General features: G+C 54.7%; 1 protein-coding gene across 1 annotated transcript; it reads right to left on the bottom strand.

The window, feature by feature from the left end:
- Nucleotides 1–3,101: 3,101 nt before the first annotated feature.
- RAB25 (RAB25, member RAS oncogene family) lies at nucleotides 3,102–9,843 on the bottom strand. Its single transcript, XM_058309868.2, has 5 exons — nucleotides 9,552–9,843; nucleotides 6,118–6,313; nucleotides 4,583–4,776; nucleotides 3,881–3,961; nucleotides 3,102–3,447 (listed from the first exon to the last, which is right to left on the bottom strand). Exons 1-5 carry the CDS (start codon nucleotides 9,592–9,594, stop codon nucleotides 3,320–3,322), a joined length of 642 nt encoding a protein of 213 aa, XP_058165851.1. The 5' UTR covers nucleotides 9,595–9,843; the 3' UTR covers nucleotides 3,102–3,319.
- Between the last annotated feature and the right edge of the window lie 957 nt (nucleotides 9,844–10,800).

Raw genomic sequence — 10,800 nt, 5'->3', positions numbered from 1 at the left:
AAAAAATAAAAAAACTTTAGAAGGTTTAGAATATATGTAGGGAGAGAAGAAGAAGAAAAAAATACATTTGTATTCAGAGTTAAATCTTAAAAAGTGTTTTTAATATATGTTCGGGTTTACGTTCCTTTTTTCCCCCACTTTTCTTTGGGGAGGAATAGCATTTGCTTTTCTGGGGGGAGCATCCTGGGATGGATGGTGGAGAGGGGCTGGGGGAACCGGTCCCTTCTGGGGCCCTGCAAAGAGATTGGATTTCACTCAGTGGGCTCCCCCTCCCCCCTCCCCTCTTCCCCTCGGGGGAGCCGGCAGAGCCAAACAAAGAAAGGGATTAAGAAGAAAGGAAGAAGCTGAGGACTGAGGATCCTGGGGTGTCCCCCCCCCCCTTCCCCTACCCGGTCCCGGGGGTAAGTGAGGAAGGGAAGCCAAGAACAGGCCTGGTGAGCCCGCGGGAACCTCAGAGAGGTGTGAGATTTCAGAGAAATAGATTTTTTTTTTTAACCAAAAACGAGAGAGAGAGAGAGAGAGAGAGAGGAAAAAGAGAAACCGAGGGGTTTAAAAGAAAAAGTACTACATAATAATTATTAATAATAATAATAATACAAATTTATTTCATATAATCCTAGAGAAAGAGAGAAAGAATTACTAGTTACTTAGTAGAAGATATTCAGATAGCTTAAAGTATAGTAGCATTGAGGGCCCCTGGGCCCAGTAGAATGTATAAAAGTCGTAAAGAAAAGGAAAATAGAGGAGGGAAGTGTCTTGAGCCCACCCAGAGAGGCCCCACCCTCACATAACCGGGTGGGAGCACGTCGTTAGTGAAGGTTGGGCGTTTCCAGCCTGCTGGGGTTGATTCTGAGAATCTTTGGATTTTTAAATTGTAGGACAAATAGGTGAGGGGCTCAGTTCCAAGGGTCTTTGAAAGGACGGGCCTTGCTTTTGTCAGCGGGATGGGGAACTGGGCTGGGGCGGCAGGGGAGGCTGAGAACTTGGGCTTGCTCTCCATCCTGCCTGTCTCTCGGTCCTCTCTTGGGGCTCCCAGGGAGGATGGGGACTGCACAGTTTAAACCCTCCTAAACTTGCTTCTCCCAGGCCTAAGGAAGTCCTTCTTGAAGTGTAATCTCAATCCACCTCATTGCAGGTTGATTGGAGAGCCTGGTAGGTCATTCCTTAAACATGCACACATGCCAACACTACACTTTCCTTCTCGGAGTTGGGGAGACAGACAGTCGTCTCCCATTCCTGCTCCCACCCGAGACCCCACTTTGTTTTTGACGGCCATCGTGGCAGCGGGAGAAATCGCAATAATGGTTCTTTAGAGCAGTACTGTGCTTGACAGGTTTGCAACTGGCTTTCTTGTGTCTCAGAAGTTAGATTCATAGAAGGACTTCCCATCCAGTGGGGTGGAAGGATGGTCTGGGAGAACCGGGTCCCCTGGGAACAGGCAAGGAGAGGGCAGCGGCGACCTTGGGAGACCCAAACCCTGATCCCCCAGTCCACCTTCAACTGTCAGTGTCCAGTGGGGGCCATCCACTGTACCCTGGCCTGGACACATCGCTGCCCCCCCCACACACCAACACAGAAAATTGGGGATGCTGACTTTTGCATGTGAGAAATAAACTAATTTTTTAAGCACTTGCCTTCTACCAGCCCCAGCTTGCAATCAGGTCGGGACCCTTCCCTCCTGTCGAAGGGGCGGGAGGCTCCTTGGCGCTCCTTTGGGCCAGAGGGGCCTGTTCCATTCCACCAATGATTCTGTCGTGCCCCTCCCTGGCCCGAGACCCCAAACACATCTCCCTCTCCCCATTTTACTCTTCCCGCCCCACCTAGGGACAGAATTCCCCCCTGCTGTTTGTCCTAGAGACCCCGCTAGTTTGGGATGGTAGCGTCTGGGGTGGGGAAGGGCGGTCCCCTTCTCCACCCGAGGGTGCGGGTGGGGTAGGGTGGGTTGGGGGAGACAGCCCTGGGGCAGGGGGGATGGTCTCCCCACTGTAGAAAGTAGAGTAGGATTGTGGTCAGACTAGTGAAGACACACACAGATCCACTGAGGAAAAAAAGATTTCAAACGAAAAAATAAAGGCGGGAAGTAAAACCGACCATGAATAATCAAGTCAAAAATGATGTTGCACAAAATGCAGAGAAACCAAGAAGGGGGAGGGTTAATGTATTAAATGTGCTATTAAGAACTTAATTTTATTAAAAGTATTATTACTTACGGCTCTGTCTTTTGTCTCTAGAAGGTGGCTCTGGACCATCTTGGGGTGTATAGGCATATCCGCTGTGGGGGATGTAGCTTGCGGTTTTCTCTAGTGTAATTCTGGGCATCCCATACCGTGTGAGAAGCAGATGTCTCCAGGGCCCCCTCCCATCCTTGGGCTCCCCCTGTCTGCTCTCTACAGCCCCCCACTCTCGCCGACTTGAGGCTCCCAACACTCAACCTCTCTCTTCTCCCCATTTCCTCCCTTCTCCGTGGAAAGTAGTCCCACCTCCCTCCACCCTGCTTTGTAGAATGGGAAGGCCAGGCAGGGTGATGGAGCCCCTGCCTGGGCTGGGTGGAGAAGGGGCAGAGAACAGAGACACAGAGACCCTCCCCACCCACGTCTTCTTAGGGGTCAGGAAGGAAAGAGGACTGGGGCATTCCACCTGGTGGGCTGAAGGCCCCCGTCCCTGGGACACACATGCAGGGCTGACCCTGACTCCCCCTTCTCCCTCATGTCTACCCCCGGCCTCCTCCCCTTGCCCCTGGCATTGGAGTGACCTCAGTTCTTGGCACCAGGGCCCTGGGCACCAGATGGTTCCCGCTGATGCCGTTTCCTTTGTCTCGCCTTCCAGATACCCCCTCCCCTCCACGCCATCCTCCCTCCTCCACCTGCCCTGGGGGTTGGCAGAGGGAAGGGCGGGCACCTCCCGCCCCCTTGGCACTGTCCCCAGACCACAGGGCTCCAGAGGCAGCTGGCCCTGGGGGGCACTGGGTATGGTGGGGAGGACAGAGGTAGGGGGAGGGGAGGAAGGGGAACAGGGACTCAGAGGAGGGGCCACAGCTGAAGGGGAGGCAGGGGCTGGAGCAGAAGAGGGAGGAACAGACGGAGGCAGCAGGATGGCCAGGCATGGATACAAAATATGGCTTTATTTAAAGGCCCTAGTCTGGGAGGGGTGGACAGATAATAGAGATGTGTGGTGTGGCATGAAGACCTTAGAGCTCTGGACTGTGAGCAGGGGACCGGACACCCTGACATCTGGAAACAAAGGGCAGGGAAGGTCTCCCAAAAGGAGGTGAGGGTGGTGACCAAAATGCTGGTGGAGATAGGGGAGGTGCCGGCCAAGGTCAAAGGCTGATGCAACAGGCTCTCTTCTCCCCAGCACCCGGCTCCTGCCCAGCTTGGGCACTGCCCAGGGTGATGGCATTGGTCCGGATAGTGTTCTGCCTCTGCTTGGACACCTTGGTGAAGATCTCTGAGAGGGGAGAGGGCAGTGATCAGTCCAGAAGATTTAGAACCCCCACCAAACCCACTGCCCTCAGCACACACGTGCCCCCTTCTGAGCCCTGGGGCTGGCCACTCTGAAAGGAGGTTTTGCTGGGCAGAAGCGGAGCTTGGGCCCCTGGGTCCTTTCTACTTACCTGTGTGGAGAAGGGCCAAGACCCAGCCCCCTGGAAAATGGGGCCTTCTGGTTCCTTCCCTAAGCTCCAGGCTGAGTCGGGGGCACTGGGGACTGCCCAAGGGAAGCTAGTCAATGGCATGGCATGGGGAGGCCCTGGGGAAGCTGGGGGCCCGGAGAAGAGCTGAGGAATCAGCTGGAGGGAGGTCAGGGTGTCTTCTTTCCCTCTGCTGCCCACAGACACCAGAGGGGTGGGATGGGGGTGTCAAATGGAGGCAGGGGCTCTAACCTTTGAGAACAGTCTCAAAAGCCAGCTCAACATTGGTGGAGTCCAGGGCTGAGGTCTCCAGGAATAGCAGCCCATTGTTTTCTGACAGGAAGGGAAAAACATCATTAACTGTGGGGTCAGTAACAAGAATGTTTACTTATTTTTTGCTATGTTCCAGGCACTGTGCTAAAATGAGTAGGAGCTCATTTAAACCTTAAAACAACCTACAAGGTAGATGGGATTACTATTACTCATTTATAGTAAAGGGAAACTGAAGTCCAGAAACAGAGAGGATGAAGAAGGGTCTAGTAACTGGCCAAGACAAGATATGGGGCCAGGCTGGGCCGTGGGACTCCTGAGCCTGGTCCCTTTTCCCCCATACCGTGCTGCCTCTAAACTCCAGAGAACCCCTGGAGAGAGTGCGGATGGCAGGAGCCAAAGGGGGCCCACCCTCTGATCAGTGCAAGGTGGGGCTGTCTTAAAATCAACTCTGAATAATTGCCCATGAAGACAATCTGAGGACAAATATGGTGGGGCCTGCCAGGAGGCACAGGGACACAGATGGGAAGGCAAGGAGGTCCCCGCGGGGAGGAGACAGAGGTAGAGGACCTTGCGGAAGATGTCCAGGCTGGGGGTCCTGGGGGTGGGGACAGGGGCTGGGGGGCTGGAGCTGGGGGCGCTGGTGAAGCTGGAGGAGCCAGACGGGGGGTGGCGAGCTCTCACCGGCAAACATGCGGGCCTCGTCAGTGGGCACCTCCCGGGCCTGGCTGAGGTCGCTCTTGTTACCCACGAGCATGACGACAATGGTGGCCTCGGCGTGGTCGTAGAGCTCCTTCAGCCAGCGCTCCACCACAGCATAGGTCTGGTGCTTGGTTAGGTCAAAGACCAACAGGGCGCCCACTGCACCACGATAGTACCTGGAGGAGGGGGAGTGGAAGGGGCAGAGGCAAGGTCAGGGCGGTCGGGTCCAGCCTCGGAGCCCAAAAGCCAAAGATCAGAACATGGAAGATCAGGAAATAGGGAAACTGAGGTCCAGGGACCCAAAGCCCAGCAGGGCAGGCCACGGCCCCAGTCCCTGATGCTCAGAGCCCTCCAGGGACGTTGGCCTTGGGGTCTTCAGCAGCTTTGCCTCCCTGCTCCAAAACCTCCACTGGCTCCCTCCTTCCTTCCATAGGCCCTCTGCTCTGCTCAGCTCCTTTTTTATTTTAGCCGTCTTATCCACCCAGGCCCCGTGGGGCTCCAGCCAAGCTTGCCTCCTGGATGCCCCACCTCTGAGATTTTCTTCCTAGGGCTCCTTGACCACAGCATCCTCCTCTGTCTGGCAACCAGCCAAATCTTGCCCACTTCTCTACGACTAGCCGAATAGCTACCCCTCGTAGCAGTCCCTCACCTGCCCACCCGGGCATCCTGCAAGCATTCAGCTTCCCTCTAGGGGATCGATAGGCTCCTTAGGTCTAGTGATGTCTCATCATTCCCATTTTACTGATGAGTCAACGGAGGCTCATAAAAGGTCATGTGACTGGCCCAAGGGTGACTGGCCCAAGGGTGACGAGTGTGGATAACTGAAGCCCTCCTGCTTCCCAGCCCTTGGCAAGGGCTACTGCCCACCGTAAACACAAGGCCATCCTTCACTCAGTCTGGCCTGAAGCTGACTGGGAGACACTCGAGACGAGGTGTCAGGAGGCATAACTTCCTGTGTGTCTTCTGAGTCTTGTTGCTTTGTAAAATGGAGGTGACCAGTCCAGCCCTTGGCATTTGTGGTTTGATGGTGGATGTCGCCAAGCACGAGGACAGTACAGAGGGGAGGGGCGATCTCCACCCACAGAGCCAGTCCCCACTTCCCCTCCACCCTCCCTCATTTCACCTGCTTGAGCCTTGGGTTTCTTCTCTTTAAACAGGGGTTACTCCTGGTAGCCCTTGGAGGATTACATAAAACGCCTTGTACCTTCCAGGGCACATAGCAAAGGCTTAGTAAGTAGTGGCAACGATTCTTGGTTTTAATCCTAGTAGTCAGTCTCACTATATTCTGTCTCGGACTATTTGCTGCTCACAGGACTCGGTATCCCCAAATGGGCCTTGAATGCTTTGAGGGAGGAGCCTCACCTGGCGTCCTGTGACACCACCCCCCCCCTCCACCCTGGAACACATACCACGGTGTCCCTGGCCGCCCCATCCTGCACCTCTCCTTCCCTCCCGAGGTGTCCCCGGCCTTCCCCAGGACCCTGACGCCAGCAGCAGGCCCCCAGGCCCCGGCTCACGCTGAGGTGATGGCTCGGTAGCGCTCCAGGCCCGCCGTGTCCCAGATCTGAGCCTTGACGGCGGCCGTGCCCAGCATCACCGTGCGGGTGGAGAACTCGACCCCGATGGTGGTGCGGCTGTCGTGGCTGAACTCGTTGCGCGTGAATCGGGACAGCAGGTTGGTCTTGCCCACGCCCGACTCGCCGATCAGCACCACTGGAGGAGAGGAGAGAGCAGGGCTGAGCGCGGCTTCTGGACGAGGGAGCCTGGGAATGTGGGGCCTGTCTCTCTGGAGCCTGGGAATGTGGGGCCTGTCTCTCTGTAGAGGAGGTGGGGGAGAGTGGGAGGTTTGGTGCGTGGGATTGCGCCGGGAGCGAGTGAGAGTGGAGGTGTGTGTGAGGAGGCAGCTTGGCAGGTGATCCCTCTGGGGGAGGTCTGGGGGGGTGTGCCCCAGAGGGGCGAGAGGTTAGAATCCCTTTGTCCCTGCTCCCTGCGTGGGGCTGGGATGCAAGAGCTGAGGTTCCCAGTCCTGGCTCTACTTTGTACCAGCTGGGTGTCCTTGGGCAAATTATTTATCTCTCTGAGCCTATTTTTGTTCATAGGAAAAATGGGAAAAACAACAATATTTACCTTATGGATTGTGGTAAGAAGTAAAAGGGGCTCTCTTTGCCTAGAGGAGCCCGCATCAAATCTCCATGTATTTCCATCTTTCTCTCCCATTTCTCAGCAAGCTCTGTTCCTTTCCCCCATTTCCCAAAAAATTCTTTTTACTGGCCTAAGTAAAAAATTTTAAAAATAAAAAGCTGTAAATGAGATATTGCCCAAGGCACAGTGAGTGTAGGAAACTGTTCGTGTTGTGACCGCTGTGGGTAGGTTAGGGCGTTTGCCTTCGGGTTTTCGGGGACAAGGGCCAGAAGCGCTGTGCAGAGCTTTTGGACCAGTGGGTGGCAGGGATCAGGGCCCAGCCTTACCCGCCGGAGGTGAGCTGGCATGCGGCGGGAGTGGGGCTGATGTGAGCGCGGCCCACACACTGCACCAGCACTGCCTGAGAACCCGGGATGGGGGAGGCCACCCTTTAGACCCAAGGTGGTTCTGAAGAGGCAGCCTGGCACCCAAGGATTGGGAGTCACATGTCCTGGGCTCTGATCCCGGCTCAGCCTCTGACTAGCTGTGTGACCTTGAACGAGTGGATCACTTTTTCTTGGTCTGTCTCCTTTTTAATTAAGTCGATAGAGGACCCCTTCAACATAAAAAGTTCCTTATTTGTACAGGGCAGGAGAGAGCAGGGAGCAGTATGGGTGTATGCGGGTAAGAGTGTGTAATAGGAAATGGATGTGGCTCAAGCAGGAGGTCCAGGGTTCGATGCCCAGGGTCACCTGGTGAAGGCAAGCTGGCCTGTGTGGTAAGTTGGCCCACGCCGAGTGCCAGCCTGTGCAGGAGTGCTGCCCCACGCAGGAGGGATGGCCAAGGCAGAGAGCTGGCTCAGCAAGATGACACAACAAAAGACACAGAGGAGAGAACATAAGAGACATAGCAGAACAGGGAGCTGAGGTGGCGCAAGAGAATGATTGCTTCTCTCCCACTCCAGAAAGTCCCAGGATTGATTCCTGGAGCTGTCTAATGAGAATACAAGCAGACACAGAAGAACACACAGGGAATAGACACAGAGAGCAGGCAACGGGGGAGGAGGGGGATAAATAAAATCTTAAAAAAAAAAAAAAAAAGAGTGTGTACTTGTTAGTGTGCCTCTCCCCTACTGGGAACCTCATCCCCATCTCAGCTTCCCTGTGGGTGGGCTCCCAGCCTTATCCTTAGGCCCCAAAGGTGCTCAGGACAAGGGTTCTAGAGTCAGACAGACCTGGGTTTGAGTACCGGCTTTCTAACCTTTCTAAGCTACTTTGTCTGTAAACTTCAGTTTCCTCGTCTGTAAAATGGAGATACTAGTGGTGAACATTTACTGAGTGCTGACCACTGTCTTAAAAGCTTTGCACATCTTAACTCATTTAACCCTCACGACAATGCAGGGAGGTGAAAACCATTATTATTAGCCCCATTTCTTCAGACAAGGAAACAGAGGCACTTCAGAAGTAAAATGACTTACCCGAGATAACACAGCTACTGTGGTGGACACAAAGATGTGCTGCCCAGATCCGGCCTTGGAGGAAGGACTTTCTACCCTGCTGCAGGGAGTGCGGCCAGCAGTCAGCCTCCAGCCGCCAGCTCTGGGGCAGCCTGAGCCCAGGGACTGAACAAGGTGGGGGGGTGACAGGCCCCCAGCCACTCCAATGAGTCATATTTGCTTTGCAGTTTGACTTCACCTTCTGCCCCATCCTGTTTCTCCCCCATTCCTTTCACAGGTATTATCCATAATAAACATCTTACACCCAAAGCTTCTTCTCAGTGTCTGGAGACCCCAACCTGCAATACCTAGGTAGTGGCAGAGCTAAGATCAGAACTCAGTTAGTTTGGCTTGTGATCACTATTCTATACCACCTCTCAAGATGAAAGATAACTTTCGGGTGTTGTTATGGTGATCAGTGAGATAGGGGCTGGTACACAGTAGGGCTCAATAAGTGGTAGTTACTAGTAGCAGTGTTGCCCCAGACAGCTGCTAACTGGCCCTGTCTCCCTTACCTGGGAAAGGTGCGGGAGTACAGGTTTCCCAACTCCGGCTTGGCTGAGAGTACCAGCCTGAATGAGGGTGAGGCTGAAATTGGGAGAGGCAGAGGGGTGGGGTGGCTGCACGGGGAAGCAGAACCAGGCAGTCCGCCCTACCCTGCAGGAGGGACAGGGGTGTATGGGGGCGCAATAGAGGGGCCAAGCACAGAGGCAGATAAAGAAGCAGGAAGGATACATGCACTTTCGGGGACAGCCAAGCTGAACCAAGTTGAGCCCGGTGCCTGTATCTGGGCCCGAGGAATCTGCCAAGGGATAAGTAGACAAGGCCACAGGCTCAGGAGTCCTCTGGATTCTACCAGACCCTGCTCCCAATTCGTTACACCTTCCCCCACGTGTTTATCCAGTCCTCTAAAGGGATAAGTCTTTCCTTTCCTGTACCTGATAAGTTGTTCAGGATGGCTTTATTCCTCTTAAGTCTGCCTGTTTCCCATTTTCCTTCTTCTCATGAGGGAAGTCCTTTCTGAAGTCTGACCTCCATCTCTTATGCTGCAGTGGCTGACTATTCTCGGCATTTGGGTTTCCATTAGAAACCAGGCAGCGGAGCCTAACTCAGCACTATTAAAGAATGATCAACAACAATATTTACAACAGTAAAGAGCAGTTCCCCTGCGACTTTTGTTTCCCACTCCCTCCAGCTTCCTTATCAGGAGGGAATGATGACCCCCTGGGGGGATCCTGGTAGGAGATAAAAAGTGGGAAGGGACCTTCTACCTCACTCAGTCTCTGTATCTAGATCTCTCTCAGCCTTCCTCTACCCCCACCGACCCCAACTCACCCTTGAAGACAAAGTTATAATCCTCCTCGGTTCCGTTGCCCATCTTGGCTCCGCATGGAGGGCGCGAGTGTCTTTGCGAGCAGAGGTGACGGGTCTGTGCGTTGGCTCAAAGCCCTCAGCCCTCGGCTTTCAAGAGTCCTGGACTCACCCCTCTCATTGGGGGTAAGGAGACTTCTGCAGCCAGAGGGGTTGAGTGCACAGTCTAGGCTAGGCAAGGCCTAGGGACGCTCGGTTCTGGCAGGTACTGTAAGGAAGCTGAGAGGACGGAAGCTGAGAACAGGAAGAGCAGGTGGCTGGAGACCTGGGGCCCAGGTGGGTGGAGAAATGATGACGTCAGACAGGTTAGACAGGTTGGGTATCTGCTCTCAGTCTGGTCTCCAGCAGCCAGGGAGCAGGCTCCAGGGGTTGGTAGGAGGGGACGTGGGGACTAACCAGGACCTATGGAGAGAGCCACGTGTGTTGTTGATCTCCTGGGACTTGTGGCAAGTGGGGTCCCAGCCACCAGTGAGTTAGAAGGAGCCCCTTAGGGAGCAGAAACCCACTTTTTCTTCAAAGAAAGGTACAAAGAGCCACTGGTGGGTGGGCGGGGGGCACCAGTAGCAGGGCTGTTGGGGCCAGGGTTAGGGCTGATGGGATGCCAGTTACCCTTACTGGTGTGGAGCTGTGGGAGCTGCATCCTGGCCACAGCACCGTCTGCCTCTCCCTGACAGCCCAAGGCCTGGGATGGGCAGCATTTCTTATCCTGGGTGAGGCCGGGACTTCTGGCCTCACCCGCTTCCCTGGGATGGGTCATTTCCTATGGCACTAGGAAAAGGGGCTGGCAGCTCCCTAAAGCAATCTGCTCCAAGGACGTGGAGACGGGGGAGACCAAGGGCAAGAACAGCCAGATAAGGTGAAGGGTGTGTGTACCGTCGGGATCTTGAGTTGAAGGCCTCTCAGAGACCCCTCTCTGGGTTCCTTCTACTCCCTGCCTAGGAAAGGAGAGTTGGCCCCTTGTAGGCAGCTAGGGGACACCTTCCCAATCCCGAGAGAAGTCACCCCCAGAAGCCTGGAAGAAAGGACGCTGAACTCCTATGCTTTGTCCAAGGTGACCCCCACCTGGACCTTGCTCCTGTTTGCCCACTCCCAAGGTTTAGTCAGGCAGGTGGGTATGATTCTGCTGAGTGGCAGTGGCTGGGTGAGGTCACACCAGAGGGGCCAAAGGGACCACAGTCAAAAACCATCTGCTTGTGGATGATGATGGTGAAGG

This window comes from Dasypus novemcinctus, chromosome 13 (assembly GCF_030445035.2).
Source record: "Dasypus novemcinctus isolate mDasNov1 chromosome 13, mDasNov1.1.hap2, whole genome shotgun sequence".
Classification (NCBI taxonomy): domain Eukaryota; kingdom Metazoa; phylum Chordata; class Mammalia; order Cingulata; family Dasypodidae; genus Dasypus; species Dasypus novemcinctus.
The sequence above is the reverse complement of the archived record's forward strand: the minus strand, read 5'-3'. Positions and strand labels throughout refer to the sequence as shown.

What these genes read in the sequence shown, in the direction of transcription:
- RAB25 (XM_058309868.2), bottom strand. Translation starts at nt 9,594, where the DNA reads ATGGGCAACGGAACCGAGGAGGATTATAACTTTGTCTTCAAGG. An exon ending in TTATAACTTTGTCTTCAAGG is followed by an intron (nt 6,314 to 9,551) that starts GTGAGTTGGGGT and finishes CCTCTCCTCCAG; the next exon opens with TGGTGCTGATCGGCGAGTCG. An exon ending in CGAGGCCCGCATGTTTGCCG is followed by an intron (nt 3,962 to 4,582) that starts GTGAGAGCTCGC and finishes CCTTCCTGTCAG; the next exon opens with AAAACAATGGGCTGCTATTC.